Source organism: Herpailurus yagouaroundi, unplaced genomic scaffold (assembly GCF_014898765.1).
Source record: "Herpailurus yagouaroundi ecotype Mexico unplaced genomic scaffold, PumYag 197, whole genome shotgun sequence".
Lineage (NCBI taxonomy): Eukaryota > Metazoa > Chordata > Mammalia > Carnivora > Felidae > Herpailurus > Herpailurus yagouaroundi.
This window is the reverse complement of record NW_024412428.1, coordinates 14,566,039-14,585,552: the sequence shown is the minus strand read 5'-3', so window position 1 is coordinate 14,585,552 and position 19,514 is coordinate 14,566,039. Positions and strand designations below refer to the sequence as shown.

The 19,514-nt window shown below is 39.0% G+C and overlaps 1 protein-coding gene across 3 annotated transcripts in view; it reads left to right on the top strand.

Moving 5' to 3' along the window:
* Window positions 1-584: 584 nt before the first annotated feature.
* Window positions 585-19,514, top strand: part of CCDC169 (coiled-coil domain containing 169) — a 47,416-nt gene continuing 28,486 nt past the window's right edge. Inside the window, exons 1-4 of one of the 3 annotated variants that reach the window (XM_040448204.1) lie at window positions 585-808; window positions 2,539-2,618; window positions 11,599-11,709; window positions 11,791-11,831. In XM_040448204.1, coding sequence (XP_040304138.1) covers window positions 726-808; window positions 2,539-2,618; window positions 11,599-11,709; window positions 11,791-11,831 — 315 coding nt within the window. In that variant the 5' untranslated portion in view covers window positions 585-725. Of the gene's footprint in view, window positions 809-2,538; window positions 2,619-11,596; window positions 11,710-11,790; window positions 11,832-19,514 lie in introns of those variants that run through there. The other 2 variants (XM_040448205.1, XM_040448206.1) reach the window with 2 other exon arrangements.

The window sequence follows — 19,514 nt, the reverse complement described above, 5'->3', positions numbered from 1 at the left end:
CACAGACCTATCAGGAGCAGAATGCAAACTTTGTGATTACAAATATAAGCTTGAAATTTCAAACTGTAGTGGGCAGCTCTGACCTATGTCCATGGACAATCAGTCCCCAGATTTGTCAAAACTCAAAGACAGAACAATCTGGACTGGAAACTCAGAGGTCAGGCAGTGCCTTCTCAGGGTCTGCTCCTCCTCACTCTTAACCAGAGCCTCTGGTACTCGGTAAACTGAAGCAAAGAAAGACACAGCCATTCTTGGATTCCGCATTTCCCTAACAAGGACTAAGAGTAAAGTGAAGAGTGGGCTTGAGTCAGTGTTTAAAACAGCACCAGAGCCAATGGTTCCTTACTCCCTTGCAGTCGGCCATGTGGCTGGTGCACGTGCCCCCTCCACCTGTTTGGGAAAAGGAATGAGGCCGCAGGTTTCGGGCACTGAGGAACTTTTCTCGACGAAGTGTTCCCGGGGCAGCGAAACCTCTTTCTGTTTTAGCAGCACTCCAAGGCTCAGCCTGCGGACTGCTCCCCGACTCGCTCGGAATGCCCTTCCCGGCTCCCGGGCAACGCCCTGTGACGTCACCGCGAGGCGCCGAGAGCGGGCGACTGTGAGTCAGTAAACCTTAGTGACAGCTCGAGACAATGCCCTCACGTTCCCAGGTTCTGGGAGGGTGTCAGGTTTTGTGGTGTTAGCTGTAAGAGGGGAAGGGCGTGGGACGTTTCTGACCTGACACTATGGAGGAAGGAAGAGGCGCCAACTTCGACGGTGTGAGCACCGACCGCCTTGAAAAGGAGTTACTGGAAGAAATCCATCAGAAGTGAGTTGAAGGGCGGCGCGCGGACTTTCGCGCGCGTGTAGGGTTCAGGTACACGTAGCTCAAGGAAATGCACCTGTGTGTGCTCCGCCCTTCCAAGCTGAAGCTCCTGAGGTCGATGTGACACAAGCAGTGTGATTAATACCCGGGGAGATCTGGCGACATCTAAAATCAGTGTTTTATAGGAAAGATTCATTTGCTTCTTTGATTAGCATTTGGTATTAGAAATAGGCAGATTTTGAGGTAGGATTTTCTGTCTTTAGGATCAGATCAGATGGGAGTGTATTGTGTGCGTATACTGTAATGCTAACCTATGTGTCTTGTTTTCATGTTCCACTAAATTCAGCTTTTCTGTTTCAAATTCCAAAGGTTTTGTTTAGTTATGCTTATCTTTCATCCCATCCCTTTAGAAGAACTTAAAAAATGGTGGCATTTTGTAAAAATAACGCCTCTCCTATATACTTAAAAATACTCAATATTATACTTCATATTAAATCTTTGAAAATTTTTAAGTTTTTTTTTTTTTTTTTTTAATAACCCCAGTCCCACCAGCCAGCCCCACAAGATTTAGACCCTCTTATGTGCCCTAAAGCTTCCTGAGCTTTCCTCTATTGTGGCTCCAGCCACACTATTTTAGTTAGTTATTTCTTGATCTGATACTAAACCATAAACATTCCCTTAGGCAGTAGACTATAAGAGCAAGTACTTAGAGGAATCCTGCATAAATTCAAATCCCAGCTCTTATCACTTAGTAAGTACCTGATCTTGGGCAAGTTAATGAACCACTAAAGCTTCAGTGTTCTGAACTCTAAGATAGGTGTAAGAATTATTACACTTGATGTGGTTGTTGGCAGGGTTGAGTGAAAAGAATGTAAAGCACTTCGCATCCGCTTATAATAAGCATTCAGTGGAAGCCGCTGCTGTTGCTGTTGTTCAGTTCACTTATTCACTGTAGTATTTTAAGCATTTAGCACAATGCTTTGACATAATAGGCAACCAAAAATACATAGTGCATAAATGATTTGGTCATCAAATTAAAAAAAAACATTTTTATGTTTATTTTATTTTTGACAGAGAGAGAGAGAGAGACATAGCATGAACGGGGGAGGGTCAGAGAGAGAGGGAGACACAGAATCTGAAACAGGCTCCAGGCTCTGAGCCATCAGCACAGAGCCCGACGCGGGGCTTGAACTCACAGACTGCGAGATCATGACCTGAGCCGAAGTTGGGTACTCAACCGGCTGAGCCACCCAGGTGCCCCTCGGTCATCAAATTTTAATAGTTAATGTGCTAATTTACTCATGTCCTAAATACATCATCTCTGGAATGCTATTTGTATGTGTGTGTATATGTGTGGGTTTTTTTTTTATTAGTGTTTCTTTTTTCCTCTTTGTTTCAGATTATCAGTTATTACCTGGCTATTCCGTTCTCCAATAAATTGCAGTTCATTTGCTGGTCTTTGAGAAGCCAGATAACAACTTCTTGGGATCATATTTAAGTTAAGAGTAAAGGGTTTCTAATGGTCACCTGGAGGCCTCTGAGCCTTAGTGCATATTAGTGTCCTTGTCGACCTTGGTAATCAGAAGCCTCCATTTGCCTGATTTCTGATTGTCAACCATGCCTTCAATTAGAGACATTTCATAATAAATTGTTCCTAAAGTAGTTGTGCATTGATATGTTATTCTTTTCATGTTATAATTGGATCATAATTAACAAGATATTTGTAATAATAGGGATATAGTGCAACTATCAATGCTTGAAATAATACACAAGATAGAGGAACTGGAAGCCAAACTCAATACTGATGACAAAGGTATGTAAATAAATATTTTTATATGTGACTCTGGTATAATTATTGTTTATTTTGCCAAGATACTGGTAGAGCATTAAATTAAATACAGGAAATAGTAGTACCAAGATCTCAGCACTGCTTTTTGGCAGCATAAATAATAATTTATTAATTATTAGGCTTTAAGGCCAATATTTTCTTTTTTTCAATTTTTTTATGTTTATTTTTGAGAGCGAGAGTGAGAGAGAGCATGAGTTGGGAAGGAGAAGAGAGAGAGGGAGACACAGAATCCGAAGCAGGCTCCAAGCTCTGAGCTGTTAGCATAGAGCCCAATGCAGGGCTCGAACCCACGAACCATGAGATCATGACCTGAGCCGAAGTCAGATGTATAACCAACTGAGCCACCCAGGCACCCCTAAAACTAATATTTCCAATGTCAAACGTGTTACTGCATAATTATTCACCTACTTACAACTTCAAAATGTTCATTAGTTAGCAAAACTTTTGTTACATGACATCAATACATTATTGTTTTTGGTAGATAATAAAATACAAGTTTTCTATTTAACTTAATACCTCTCATATCTTAACTTCTGCATTTGGCCATAACTTTAAAATCTTTATCTAGGTTTTGGCTATTTGTGTTGAAAGAATGGTGGACGAGTGCTGTGCACACACACACACACACACACACATCTGCACACTCACATACCCACATATCTTTAAAACTTAAAATGTGGGGGCGCCTGGGTGGCGCAGTCGGTTAAGCGTCCGACTTCAGCCAGGTCACGATCTCGCGGTCCGTGAGTTCGAGCCCCGCGTCGGGCTCTGGGCTGATGGCTCAGAGCCTGGAGCCTGTTTCCGATTCTGTGTCTCCCTCTCTCTCTGCCCCTCCCCCGTTCGGCCTCTCTCTCTGTCCCAAAAATAAATAAACGTTGAAAAAAAATTAAAAAAAAAAAAAAAAAAAAAAGAAAAAAAATAAAACTTAAAATGTATGTAAGATACTAATTTATTCCACAAATATTGAGACCTGCCATATTTCAACACATTGAATGGAAGACCTTTCTTTTCCCTGTTCTAAAAAGGTTCACTGACTATTGGGAGAAAGTATCAAACTAAAATATGAATATGAGAAGGGATGTCACTTCTGCATGAGGAGGAAACCCAGTTAAGGGAACCTAACACAATTTAGATGAAGGCATAAAGACAGCCTTTCCAGAGGAGGCAGTGCTTGAACCGAATGCTAAAGAACAGTAGGGTTTTATTAAGCTTATGGGGGTGGACTTTGGTTCTTAAACCCATTTATACTTTTCTATTGGGGAAGCCATGAACAAAAAGAATTAGTAACTATATAGGAAATAAAATGCTACTTTTCTTAAGTACCCAAGGCTCTTTTAAAGCTTGATTGGAGAACACTTCTTTGTCCCAATTCTGAAGTAGCTTCCTACGTCTTCACATCTGGGATATAACTATATCTGGGCTATAACTGGCTCTGTGGCAGGCGGACTGTGAGTGCACTTACCAAGTAGTTGAAGTGGCAAGGCTAGCTGAATTTTCTCATCTATCCAGTTACAGGCAAAACGGGTCACACTCACAGATATGCATGCAATGAATAACCATGCCCACTAGTAAAATGTGAGCCCAACAAATTGTATTATGAGCAAATCTTCTCATGGGGAGGAGCTGGATTAAAAAAAAAGACAACATACAAGAAGTTAAACAGCATTCCCTACTAATGTAATTGGAAATACATTAGTAGCCAAGATGATAGGCAAAATGTCCATATTTTGACTATATTTATATCCTCTGCAATTCAATTAGAAAAAAAATGAAGTTCTCAGTAATAAATATGAGTAGAACAGAGAGAATTCATGAGTATGTAAAATATCCAACTTGTTTTTTCCTCAAAGAAATTTGAATTGAATTGAAACACATACAATTTGTTGCCTATTGAAGAAGTAGAGTTTTTGTTTGTTTGTTTGTTTGTTTGTTTGTTTTTAAGTGAAATTGGAACTTTATACATTACTGTTAGCAATGTAGTGCTACCCTTTTGGAGAACAGTTTTGTGGTAAATTGCTGCTGCTGCTGCTGCTGCTGCTGCTGCTGGTGATGATGGAAAAGAAGAAGAATAAAATAATGACAATATCAACTAACTCTTATAGCATTTTGTGTGGGCCCTGCACTGTTCTGAGTATTTTATATATTTTAATGAATCCTCCCAATATCCTATAATTTAGGAACTTGAATTGTCCTTATTTTATTTCATTATTTTTATAAAGTTTATTTATTTATTTTGAGAGAGAATGTGTGTGCGTGAGCAGGAGAGGGGCAGAGAAAGAGAGAGAGAGAGAATCCCAAGTGGGCTTCTTGCTGTCAGCACTGAACCTGACTCGGCTCAGTCTCACGAATTGTGAGATCATGACCCGAGCCGAAATCAAGAATTGGACAAAGTTTAGCTGACTGAGCCACCCCAGCAACCCTGACCTTATTTTAGATATGAGAAATTGAGGTGCAGGATAGGTAACTTGCTCACGATCACATAAATAAGCTAGCGGGTGGTAGAGACATGACTCAAACTCACTAGTCCTACTTTAGGGATGTTTTTCCTCATGAAATCTGAAAATTTGGTGGGGGGTCAACTTCACCATAGGAGTTACTCTTTGCCTCATTGTATCCTCTCCTTTGTTGACACATAGGTATTTTTGTTCATGCTGTTCTTGCTGCTTGAATATTCTTTCTCACCTCCTCTGGCTTGGAACAGGTGCCATTTCCCCCGAGAGCATTTCTTGACCCTCTTCAATCTTGACCTCCCTATCTCTCAGTGGCTTCTGCCACCTTCCACATTGGTTGTCCTTTTGTATGTTCCATCTCATCCACTTAACCAATAGTCTCAAATGTTCTGGCTGTATGTTTCCCCTCACCACCACTTGTCCTACTGCTAATTGACTGCTGGGGCTGTGTCTATTTTATTTTTGTAACCCTAGTGCCCAGCACAGTGCCATATATTAGGCTTTTTACTTTCCTTATTATCATTTTCTTATTTTACAAAGTCTTTTCAAGTCAACATAACTTCATCACTATTATCATTATAAATACAATGACCAATACAATTAAATATGACTGAACTTAATAAGTCTGTGTAGGGTCAAGTTTCAACCAATTCAACTGTGTTCTTTTTTAACACTTTAAGATGTATTATTTGGCATTGTTGCTTAGTGGGGCTTTGTTTTTGTTAACACTGCTATCTCTCTTAGAGCCCCGCGCCCGCCCCACCAAAAATCACAACTAAAAGGTAGGGTTTCACCTAATTTTCTCTTGCTTTATGAACTTCCTCTTACAATGTCAATTCATAAAATTGACCATGAATCAAACTTCTAGAATGTTTCCATTTTTGGTTTGATTTTGCTTTTTCTTGTACTGATTCTAGACAAGATCCCTCTTTGAGATTGCAAAGCAATTTTATTTTTCCTTTCCAAATTAGTGCTTATTTTTTGTTTGTTTTTAGAGTTACTGAAGGAGTATTACTCAGGATATTTTTCCACCAAGAGGCACAAATGTTTCTGCTAAATTTTTATCCTCTTAGTCTGTATTTTATTTTATTTTTGTATTTTTTAATTAATTAATTTATTTATTTATTGAGAGAGAGAGAGAGAGAGAGCTCAAGCAGGGGAGGGGCAGAAAGAGAGGGAGACAGGGGATCCAAAGCAGGCTCTGTGCTGACAGCAGAGAGCTCAGTGAGGGGCTTGAACTTATGAACCATGAGATCATGACTTGAGCTGAAGACAGAGGCTTAACCGACTGAGCCACCCAGGTGCCCCTCATTGTCTGTATTTTTTTTTAATGTTTATTTTTGAGGTTGGGGGGAGAGAGACAGAGAGGGAGTGGGGGTGGGACAGAGAGGGAGACACAGAATCCAAAGCAGTCTCCAGGCTCTGAGCTCTCAGCACAGAGCCTGACATGGGGCTTGAACTCATGACCTAAGCCAAAGTTGGACACCCAACTGACTGAGCCACCTAGGCGCCCCAGTCTGTATTTTAAATACTGGTGTATTATAAGTGTATTGTAGGCCTTGATACATTGGCTGCTGTTGTGCTCAAGATCAGGAAGCGTCTATTTTGATGTCGAGTTTATTGCGGCTGTCTCAAAGATAGCACTACATCTCTTATTTGGGTTAGTTTCAGATGTCTCTTAACTTCCCTTAGTATCAAGACTATTTAAAAAAAACTTGCTATTTTTTTAAATTGTATTTTATTTTTTTTATCTAAAATATTTTTGAGAGAGAGAGAGAGTGGGAGAGAAGGACAGAGGGAGAGAGAGAAGAAGAGAGAGAGTGAGGGAGAATCTCAAGCACACTACAGACTCAGTGCAGAGCCCGACACAGGGCTCGATCCCATGACCCTAGGATCATGACCTGAGCTGAAATCAAGAGTTGGACACTCAACTGACTGAGCCACTCAAACACCCTGAAAAACTTGCTATTTTTTACTGCCACTCTTCTTCCCTGTTGAAAACATACTTTAAACATTATTGCATTTTAAAGATGGATGGTGCGCCTGGGTGGCTCAGTGGCTTGAGCGTCTGACTTCAGCTTAGGTCATGATCTACCAGTTTGTGAGTTCAAGCCCTGCATTGGGCTCTGTGCTGACAGCTCAGAGCCTGGAGCCTACATCAGATTCTGTGTCTCCCTCTCTCTACCCCTCCCTCGCTCGCACTCTGTCTCTCTCTATCTCTCTCAAAAATAAATAAACATTAAAACAATTTTTTTTAAATAATAAATAAAGATGGATAAAGAATTATGCAAAAATTGTAAACCTTAATATTTTGGGTACTTTTGGGTTATCACAGAAGAAAGTGTGGTAGGGAAAGAAATAATCAGTGTGGTCCTTTTTCAAAAAAGGAAATACTTGGGGCGCCTGGGTGGCGCAGTCGGTTAAGCGTCCGACTTCAGCCAGGTCACGCTCTCGCGGTCCGTGAGTTCGAGCCCCGCGTCAGGCTCTGGGCTGATGGCTCGGAGCCTGTTTCCGATTCTGTGTCTCCCTCTCTTTCTGCCCCTCCCCCGTTCATGCTCTGTCTCTCTCTGTCCCAAAAATAAATTTAAAACTTTGAAAAAAAATTAAAAAAAAAAAAAAAGGAAATACTTGATAAGTAGGAAGTTGATGTGATTTGTGGGAGCCAATGCTGTTTTGTGAAAAGTAAACAATTTTATTAATCTCCAGCTTTGTGGGCCCCCATCCACTTGTTAAGGAATCAGAAATTATAACACATTTTTGTATTAGCCATGTAAATCAGTGATGGCTGCAGGTTTTGGTAAGTTATATAGTCCTCATTTTTATGCACTTGAATGTTAATTGATTAATTATTAATTAATGAATTATTAATAATATACACATTGTCTTCCCAGGGTTAGGGACATAATTTACCTGGAACAAATCAGTGTTTTATTTAACTGTTTGATAGATCTGTCTTGTCTTTTCCCGTCAGTTCAACAACAGAAACTGATCAGTTGGGCTCAGTTAGTTTATACATCTTAAGATTTTTCTAAAATAGATTCTCCTGTTTTATGTGTCTTCTTCCTCATAGCATGATCAAAACAGCAATGAATACACTCTCAGGCCAACTTTGGCAAAGTGGCAGTAATTAGTGCAGGCAGGATAGGTTAGATTTAGATATGAACTCATTGCAAAAATATCAAACAAAGGTTATTCCAAATTAACTCTGGACATCAGTCCCAGTGATTACCCAATAGTCTAGACAGCTTAAGAACAGAATATTCTTTGCTCTGAACAGATTAATTTGTACTCTATTAAGAAGTTGACCTAGAACTAGCCAAGCTTGCTTTCATATCTGCTCTGCTGACTTATTCATTAGGCACAGTCAGGACATTATTAAGGTCTCTTGATGTTACTTTTAGAGGCCAATGAGATATTTTATTTTATTTTTTTTTTTATTTTTTTTTTTTTAATTTTTTTTCAATGTTTATTTATTTTTGGGACAGAGAGAGACAGAGCATGAACGGGCGAGGGGCAGAAAGAGAGGGAGACACAGAATCGGAAACAGGCTCCAGGCTCCGAGCCATCAGCCCAGAGCCCGACGCGGGGCTCGAACTCACGGACTGCGAGATCGTGACCTGGCTGAAGTCGGACGCTTAACCGACTGCGCCACCCAGGCGCCCCGAGATATTTTATTTTAAAATCAGAAGAAAAAAATGAATATGATCCAGTCTGGATTATGTTTGTCTTTATACCAACATAGTAGTAAAATAGAATTTTTAATATTTTTTTTTAATGGAGGAAGAGGCCCACTAAGGCAACAGGGTCAAGGTCCCATGAAAGTCCCAATGTGACCCTACTACAGTAGCATCAAGACTATTTTTTCTCCTTTTTTAATAGACACTACTGTTTTACAATTTTCTCCTTTAATTCAACAGTCAGTATGCTTACTCTTTGTCTTTTGTCCCCTACAATGCAGAGCCGTCTGTATATACTGAAGGAGTTACACGTTTGAGTGTATGTTTGAGGTCAGTTCACCACACTGGGGGATGTGAACATTGACATCATTACCTCCAAGGCGTTGCACTTATTAACATTAATACATGATAGTATACTATTAGGTTTACTTGTATTTGAGGATCTCTAGATCAGTAATATTTTTAAAGTGGAGGCAAACATTTATAAACTATAGTCAGATGTGTTCAAAATGACTTACGTTCTTTTTTTTTTTTAATTTTTTTTTCAACGTTTTTATTTATTTTTGGGACAGAGAGAGACAGAGCATGAATGGGGGAGGGGCAGAGAGAGAGGGAGACACAGAATCGGAAACAGGCTCCAGGCTCCGAGCCACCAGCCCAGAGCCCGACGCGGGGCTCGAACTCACGGACCGCGAGATCGTGACCTGGCTGAAGTCGGACGCTTAACCGACTGCGCCACCCAGGCACCCCAAAATTGACTTACGTTCTTAATGTTTCAGTAACTGTTCTGATTTTGCTCTGAAGTCCCCATTCCCATGGTGGGAAAAGGGGTCCCAACAAAGAGAGACTTCAGCTAGTCGGTTATACAGATAACTCCATCTATTTGGACTCTGGTATCTTTTGGATAAATGTTCAGTCTCTCTTCTCTTTCAGGCTTCTCTTCAGGCTTCTCTTTTCTTGTTCCCTAGCGCATTTGGACTAATGACTTTCAACTTCAGTTTGGGAGGGTGATTTGCTAGAGATGAGGGGGCTAAGGGAGACATGTGTGCTGGGTTGAGAAAGTTGAGGCCAGTAGCATGTGCTACTACTCTTTCTGCTTAGACTCCTCTGTCAACTATTAAGGAGCAGAAATTGCCTCATAAATGTAAAGCGCATTTAAAGTTTAGAAGCAAGCTATCTTTTTTTCTCTATATAAAGTGTGACTTTAAAGATAAAATAAAATTAGCTTTGGGCCCTGAAGCCAACCAAAGATGTTTAAATTCTAGGCTGTATTCTCCTCCTCTCCTGTAGCAATAAGACAAATGTTTCGGCCTTAATAGCCAAAGGGGTTTGGTGAAGGAAACCTGTTTACAGAAAAGAGAAGATGCCTGAATAGGCAGCTACATGTATTTGCATAGCAGTTAACAAGATACACTTTTGGGGTACCTGAGTGGCTCAGTCAGTGAAGTGTTTGACTCTTGATTTTGGCCCAGGTCATAATCTCATGGTCATGAGATCAAGCTCCACGTCGGGATCTGTCCTGGATGCGGAGCCTGCTTAGGATTCTCTCTCCCTCTACCCCTCCCCTGCTTGCTTGCTCTCTCTCCAAAAAAAGAGGGTACACTTTCAAGTCAGATAAAACCCAGTTCCCTCATCTATTAGCTTTGTCATCTTAAGAATGTTGTTTGACATCTCTGACCCTTGGTTTCTTCATCTGTATAATAGGTAACTAAATTTTTTTTTAATGAGGAATAGTTACTTAATACATGTAAGGCATTGTGTACTTTATACACAGCAAACAGTCTTCAGAATTTGTTTGCAAAGGAAAGAAAATGAACATGACATTGGATGGAGGGTCAGTATTATTTATGCTGTTATGTATGGATATTTCAAGTTCCTATGAAAGTAACATTTTCCTGATAGTCCCTCTAATAGAATTCCGTATAAGGATACATGAGGAAGTAAAGGACAAAGGGGTTAGGGAGTGAGAAGACCAGGAATCACATTAGTCCTAGTGAAGTCTGGCTGGGTGGTAATCCGACTGTGAATCTACTGTCTGCAATCTGAAAGATCCTACATAACAGAGAAATGCATACTTAAAAATTAGTTCACTCTAGGGGCACCTGGGTGGCTCAGTTGGTTAAGTGTCTGACTTTGGCTCAGGTCATGATCTTGTGGTTCACAAGCTCGAGCTCTGCTCAAGCTGAGCTGACAGCTCAGAGCCTGGAGCCTGCTTCAGATTCTGTGTCTCCCTCTCTCTCTGCCCCTTCCTTGCTCGCGTGCTCTCTTTCTCAAAATTAAAGAAACAGTTAAAAAAATAATAAAAAGTAAACAAAATGAAAACCCCCAAATCTTAAAAAAAATATTACCTTTATATTATATTAGAATTAAGTTGTTATATTGACTTAGATGTGTTGGTAGATTATAATATCTATGAATTGCAGTTCAGGTTTATAAGAAGGATGTAAAATATTTTTTTTAAGTAATTTAATCAGGGGCACCTGGGTGGCTCATTTGGTTAAGTGTCTGACTTCGGCTCAGGTCATGATCTCATGGTTTGTGAGTTCAAGCCCCGCATCCAGCTGTGTGCTGACAGCTCAGAGCCTGGAGCCTGCTTCAGATTCTGTGTCTCCCCTCTCTCTGCCCCTCTCCTGCTCATGCTCTGTCTTTCTCTCTCTCTCAAAAATAAATTAAAACATTAAAAAAAAAATTAGTCACTCTAGTTCGTCTATATTGCTAACAAAGTGAAGTACAGTAAGATTGAGCCAATTAATGGTGGTGTAATGAATAAATGAGAGGTGGCAAAGTGATCTTGATTTTCCCCTCTTTTTCACTCAGGTGGTGAATGGAAAGTTCGTTATGAGACACAACTTGAACTGAATGATCAATTAGAAAAGCAAATTGTTTCTCTAGAAGAGAAAATGAAAAAAATTTGTGGAAATCCTTCAGGTACAGAAACAACTATATATATGTTTTTAAGTTGATTTAAAAGTGATAGAATATTAATTGTTCATATTTGCTTTGTTGTAGATAGATTGTCTTTTATCCGTGTCTATGAAAAAATGCCAGTGGTGAGTAAAAGCTGGTTAAATAAGAAGAATAGTTGAAGGAAAGAAATTATGTACTGTTTAAAAAAATAGATCCTCCCAAACATTTAAAGACTGTATCAAGTTACAAATAAAGTATTTTGTTTATTGGAACTCTTCCTAGGAAGTAAGGAGTTCTGTAGCAAAATCTTCAACTTAATGTCCACCTTATAAAGCTGGGCAGGGTTGCAGGTACAACCAAAATGGAAGAAAAAGAATTTCAGTAATCAGGCTGGGTGGAAACACAAGTGTGTTTATTCTGTAACCTAAAAGAGCCTATTAAACACAGAAATACAAATCTTTACCTACATAAAAACATTTGCATTCCACTTCCTCTGGAATATATATATACACATGTATAGATATACATACACACATATATATTCACATTCACACACACACACACACACACACTATATATATATATATATATATATATATATATAATCCAACAGAGAACCCACAAAATTACCCTATAACATGAAAGAAACCTCATTGAGCTTATCTACCTATTTTTTCTTTGGGCGGCCCTAATGACATCCTTTCCTCCTGATAAATTACTTAAATTCATATGTTTTATATTTTACAAAGAACATTTATTTGTTTTTCATTGATTTAAATGTTTATCCTTTAAAATGTAGAGAAGATCTGATGCATGACTTTTCTGGGTCTAGAGCATGCTTGGAAATAGCCTTTTCTTTGTAACTCATGCTGCATTTTTACTTAAGGAATATTCAGAAAAACATGGAAATATTATTAAAAATCAAGGGTACCTAATATGAAAATGAAAATATAATACTCACCTAAATTGGCAGGATTATAACTCCATGAGATAAAATTTAATATTATTCCTTTTAATACCTGTGACACTAAGCTTAAAATGACTAAGTGAGGGGCACCTGGGTGGCTTAGTCATTTGAGTGTCCAACTCTTGATTTCAGCTCAGGCCATGATCCCAGGGTCGTGGGATCCAGCCCTGCATCAGGCTCCATGCTGAGTGTGGAGCCAGCGTAAGATCCTCTCTCTCTCTCTCTCTCTCTCTCTCTCTCTCTCTCTCTCCCCCCCCTCCTCTGCCCCTCTCCCTCTGCCCCTCTCCCTCTGCCCCTCTCCCGCCGCCCTCTCTTCTATCTCTCAAAACAAAAACAAAAAAAAATGACTGATTTGCTCAAAATCACACAGTCTGGAAATGTGGAGGTCAATTCTCTTCCTCTAAAAAAAACTTATGCCCATTTGACTACACCATACTATGCCAACAGCCGTTCTATACCACTTACCAGAAGTAACATGTTTTTTAATAGTGGTACATAGAGCACTAAACTGACTGCTATATTCACAGAGGTCCTGGGGACCAGAGCATTTATGGAGATTGCTCTTTGAATAACTGCAGACCTTTAGTGAAAAATACAGAAAAATCTTGTATTTTTTAAAATAATGATTCAGGAAAGAAATAATCTAATTTGTACACCTCCATTATTTTCAACCCAGAAATACCTTTATTACTATGGCTTGGAAAGTCAGGAACATAACATTTTTCCCCCCCTACCATAGAGTCATATCCCCATCTTGTGGTATTTAGAAATTGCTGCAAGGGCTATTTTAAGCCTTGTCTTTCTTAACTGTAGATAGAATTTTAATTCTACCTATAGAATATAGAATATAAAATATTCTGGCTCCCTGTTTCTTGATAACTTATCCTCAGTACTAGCTTAAGAAATTGGGTATCGCCAGCCTTATGGAGAGTGGCCACAAGAGCTGCTGTGCCATGGTGCAGTACTCTAGAGCAACCCAAGAAGCATTTGATTGGCTTTCTAACTGGTGCCTCAGACTCCATAACATACTCATGTTGACAAAAAATACATTTCTTCCCTTTGATGGGTTTGTGTTAATCTTGAAAAAAATATGGTCTTCTAAGAGGTTTAGCTCTGGAGACAGATAGTTTTATTTCTTTTCAGTAAAGGACTGAAGACATTTTAGAAGAACCAAGAGTAGGGCCATGTACCAAGCAGAAAGGAAAGATAATGAAAGTGCAGCTCTTGAGGAGCTGGTTCTCTCTATTTTGGGGGCAGATACTTTGCATGCATGAGTATTTAGGTTTTCTTACACATGGAATCTGGGAGGAGTTTGTCTGAACAGCAGCAGATTAGGAATCTAGCCAAGGAGCTGGTGATAGAAGTAGCCAACTACTGAGCAAAAAGCATTGGGATCCAAGAATCTGATATCCAATGACAAAATCTTTTATTCAAGGTTAAAAGAGAATATATTAAGTCTTATTCTTTATATAAGAACAATATTTATGAAATTCAGATATATACTCTATGAAATGCAGACATTTTTGGTTTCCTATTAGGTTGATAATTGGAGAAAAGGGTTTAAATTGTTTTTTGGGCGGGGATAGAATATGAAATGAAACACTTTTTATAAATTTACTGATTCTTAATCTTTGTTGTAGATTGTTTAGTCTTTAGGAGTAATCTACACAGACATACGTAAGAAACTGATGTCAGTTTGAATACCAATTTTGACTAACTTCAAATTGCAAGTTTGTGTATGGGCAAAACAGGGATGAATACTAATTTATGACCAGTATATATGTCATTTAAAAAATGTTATCATTTAGAAAAAAATATATAAAATATTAAGTAAGTAATTTACAAACTGGGTCATAAAAGTGGACTTGATCTTAGTATTCTAGAAAAAGTATTCACTTAAGTGAGAATGAAGTTCTGGTCCTTGTTCTGATACAGAATGGTATCAACCTTTTTGAAGGTTGAAGATCAACCTCAACCTTTTTGAAGATTATTTTTCTCACCCACAGGTACTATATAGATTAGGTAATCTTTAAAGTGCCTTTCAACAGTATAATTTGTTAGAATTTAATTTTAGCAAGATATTTCAGTAAAGGGTTACATTTGGTTGCGTGTAAAAGAAAGGCTTAAACCAGTAAGGTGTTTGGTTTTGTTTTCTCATGTAACAGGAAGTGTTAGAGGGATGCTGTTGGGGTTGGTATAATGGCTCCTCCAGACTCTTGACTCTCCACTCGGTCCTTTGAGTGGTTTTTGTCCAGCATGGTCACAAGATGGCCACTTCACTTTCTCACCTGCTTCACCTTCTCTTTCAAAGAAAGAAGTAGATGAAGGGAAAAGGGCAAAGGTGAAGGCCAGTCAAGTCTGTTTTCTTTCAAAGTATTTTCCAACGTGCTGCACCCAACATCTCCCCTTACATCTCATTGGTTAGAACTGCATCATGTGGCCTCCTGTATCTTGAAGGAAGACTGAGAAATTTAGTGTTTTACTGAGCATGGTAGTAGGAAGAAGGGCAGAATGTGTATCAGTTATACAATTAGCTCTATGTGCCGGGGCGCCTGGGTGGCTTGGTTGGTTAGGCGTCCTACTTCGGCTCAGGTCATGATCTCGCGGTCCGTGAGTTCGAGCCCCGCGTTGGGCTCTGTGCTGACAGCTTGGAGCCTGGAGCCTGTTTCAGATTCTGTGTCTCCCTCTCTCTCTGCCCCTCCCCTGTTCATGCTCTGTCTCTCTCTGTCTCAAAAATAAATAAACATTAAAAAAAATTAAAAAAACAAAAACAATTAGCTCTATGTGCCATACAAGATCATTTTCAATGAATACCATTCATTTTAAAGTAGTATGCATTCATTTAATATTATTCAGAAAATAAAAGACAAAGATAAGTATTAAGTCAAACATATCTACTGTTGGCCTCTTTTTTAAAAGTTTTGCATGCATGTATATTGATTAAAAATTACAACCCGGGGTGCCTGGGTGGCTCAGTCGGTTAAGCGTCCACCTTCAGCTCAGGACATCATCTCATGGTTCTTGTGTTCAGGCCGGTGTTTGGCTCTGTGCTGACAGCTTGGAGCCTTGAGCCTGCTTTGGATTCTGTGTGTGTGTGTGTGTGTGTGTGTGTGTGTGTGTGTGTGTCTGTGTCTGTGTCTCTCTCTGCCCCTCCCCATTTGTGCTTTGTCTCTCTCTCTCTCAAAAATAAACATTAAAAAAATAAAAATTACAACCCAGTAAATAAATGAACCCCAAAAAAGGAAAAAATAAGGACATACTTTTTTTTTTTAGTAAAAGGTAAAAGATTTATTCGAAAAGAAACCAGAATATAAGGATAGCATTTCTAAAATATATATTTTAGAATTTTAACCTTGTTTTGTGGATAATTTTGTATCCTGTAGTAGTCATGGACAATTAAACCAATGATTTTCTTATGTTATATTTTCTTCCTGTATATTTTTGAAAGCTACGTTATTTTCCATTGCACTGGATTATTAATATTCAGTTCCTTTTCCTATATTTGAATATGTTAGGTTATTTGTGGTTTTAATTTTGAATAGAATAAAACTCACAGAGGATAATCTGACAACCAATATATTCTAGTATTAGTAACTCTTTAGTTTTTGTCACTTTTTGATTTCAGTATTTTAATGAAAACGATCTATAGAGTCGAGGACCCTTTTGTTTCTCTCCCTGTCTCTCTCCCTTTGCTTCCTCTTTATAGGACAGTACTATCATGGATTTGGTATACATCATTCCAATTTATTTTTAAATACCTTTCTACAGATATTGTATCTAAAAATTCATATAAAAATATCATGTTGCACACATGCTTTTTTAAAATTCTGTCCATGTTAATATATAAGGATCTGATAAGTTTTGTTTGCTACATAGTATTCCACTTTATATCTATATATCTTCATTTGCTCCCCTATTTATGTACATTGTGGATTTTTCAAAATATCACTATGACAAACATTGCCACAGGGAACATGCTTAATACATGTCTTCTAGTGTAAAGTGTTCCTCTAGAGTTGGCTAACTTTTCTACAGAAGGCTAGATGATATTCTCAGCTCTGCAGGCCATATGATCTCTGTTTGCTGCTGCCGTTATAGTGTGAAAGGAGCTGTAGGCAATAACTAAATGAATAGGTAGGGTTTTATTCTAACAAATCTTGACTTATAAAAGCAGGCTATGGCTGGACTTGGTCTTCAGGCTATAGTTTGCTGGCCCTTGCTTTAGGCCAGTGGTCCTCAAACTTTGGTAGGTAACAGAATCACATAGGAAACTTCATAAAAATACAAAGGCCAGCCCTATCCTTCAACCAGCTTGCCATTTCTGAGTTCTTTATTAACTCCAGAATTCAGATATACACCAAAGTTTGAGAATCACTGCTCTAGTGTACATAGAGTGAAATTTTTAGATCATGATATAAGCATATTTTCAAAGAATGATAGAATCCCTCTGGATCAATCTAAAGACATCTCAGGCCTACAGTTAGTTCAGTAGGTCTGGAATAAATACAAGAGGTGATGGGAGATACGACTGGAAATATAAGCAGGCCCTCGATAACAAAGGATTTTGTATACATGTGAACCTTTTTACATGTGATGGGAAGCTTTTGAAGTATTTAATATAGATTTTAAAAGCCTTTTACCCCCATGGAGAAAGGCTTTCCCAGGGTCAGTGAGATTTGGGGCAGGGAAACCAGTTAGGATACTTTTGTAGCAGTCCAGGTGAGGGAGGGTGGGTTGTTCAACTTGGGCAGTAGTATATGGGGGTGGAGCCAACGTGACAGATTTAAGAGATATTTAGGAATGTGGATTTCATGAGTACTTGGATGCTGGGGTGAGACTGGGAGAGGACTGGAGGATGATTAAGGGTTCTCGCTTGAACAATGACTACAGTGAACCAACACAGTAGGAATCAGAACTAGGTGGAGTGTTAGGAATTGAGTTTAGTGTTGTGTATGTTACATAGATGATAGTGGTCAGTAAACATCTGGACATGACTTTAGACCATGGAAAGTTGTTTTTCCGTAAAGAGAGATCATGGAATCATCAGTGTCATTTGAAGTCAATGAAAGTATGAGATTGTTCAGAAAGAAATACATGGTCTGAAAAGTAGGATTGAGGATGGAATCTTAGGGAATACTAACACTTAAGGTTTTAGCTGAGGAGGCAATTCAGTGAAGATAACTGACAAGGAAAAATATTGAGAAAGGGAGAAGGGAGAGCTGGAAAAGGGTGGCATTACAGAAGTTAAGGGAGAAGAAGGTTTTAATGAATGTTTAGCAGAAGAATGTTCTCCAGGAAATTTCAGATGCAGGGTAGGACAAAGCACATGGTCCGAAGTTCCAGCACATTATTGATTCAAAGGGGAAAGAAGGTAAGCAAATGCTAATGAGAAGATAGGATACTGAGAGAAAATGAGTGTAGTGAAAAAGCAGGGGTGAGACAGTTGGAGTCAGTGTAACCCACTTTACCCAGAAACATGGCTTTTAGAATTAGACTGCCCTGATTCAAATTCAGACTATGGGACACTAAGGAAATTATTTCATTTCTCTGAGGCTTAATTTCCTCATCTGTAAAATGGAGTTAATTAAGCCCTCTTGCAAGTTTGTCATAAGTATTATTAGAGTTATATATAAAGCCAATAGCATAATACCTGACACCGTAAGCACTTCTCTCAATAAAGTGTTAGTTCCTTTCTTCCCTTCCCTTGATAGCAGGAACTTTAGAGGGAACTCTAGGTTTCATTAGAACAAAGTCTGTTGTGAAATTAACCTTAGTACATTTCAAGAAAATAAGGGCAAGGGTAAGTTGTGCAATTATTCAGCTGTGCTGTTACAGAGGTTGTGAATCTTCTGGTTTCTTCCTAAAACTATAGTAGAATTCTATGGCTCCTTAGTACCTGTCCAGTAAGCAGGGGGCTCTTCAGGGATCTAATAAAAAGCACAGAACTTTTACTTCTTTGGGGGTTGCTGAGTGGACATTTTCTAACCTCTTCTATTTGCATCCACCAGAAGAACCTAGTGCTTACCTAATGTTCCCTCCAAGAATTTCCTGGTGTATTGAGCAAAGATCTGTATCCATTCACTCACTAGCAGACTAGAATCTATCTTAAGCATTCCAAATGACTAAAAGCTAATGATAATTAGGCTGTGTTGTCTCTGATGAGCAATAGCTGTTTTTCAGGTTCTGACTTGGCACTCTAGGCTTCCTCATTAATCTCCAGTTAGAATACAAAGCTGAGAATTCAGCTGAACTCTTTATCAGAACTTTATGGCTCCTGGTAGATAGTCCCATAGGTAGTTCCCCAGTAATGTTTTGAGTACAACAACAACAACAACAACAACAACAACAGATTTAGGGGATATGTGTCCCTCAGAGAAAGAGTTCCAGGGTAGTCTCTCTTGGGAAAAGTTACTATAAAGTCTTTATCAAAAAGTTCTATCGTATCCCTGCGGTCAACTCTGTTGCATGGTGGAAGTCCTGTTCCTTGATTCATTAGCAGTCAAAAAATTGGTGACCCCTTATCTTATAGTCTGTTTAGGCTGCTATAAAAGAATACCACAGACCGTGTGGCTTAAAAACAACAGAGATTTACTTCTCACAGTTCTGGAGGCTGTAAGTCCAGGATCAAGACACCAGCAAATATGGTGTTTGGTAACAGCAGTTTCTGGTTCAGAGATGGCTCCTTCTAGCTGTGTCCTCACATGGGAAGGGGCTTGGGAGCTCTGTGGGGTCTCTTTTATAAGAGCATTATCCTATTAATGAGAGCCCCACCCTCAGGACCTGAGCATCTCCCAAAGTTTCCACCTCCTAATGCCATCATAGGAGGCATTAGGATTTCAACACATGAATTTGGGGAGGT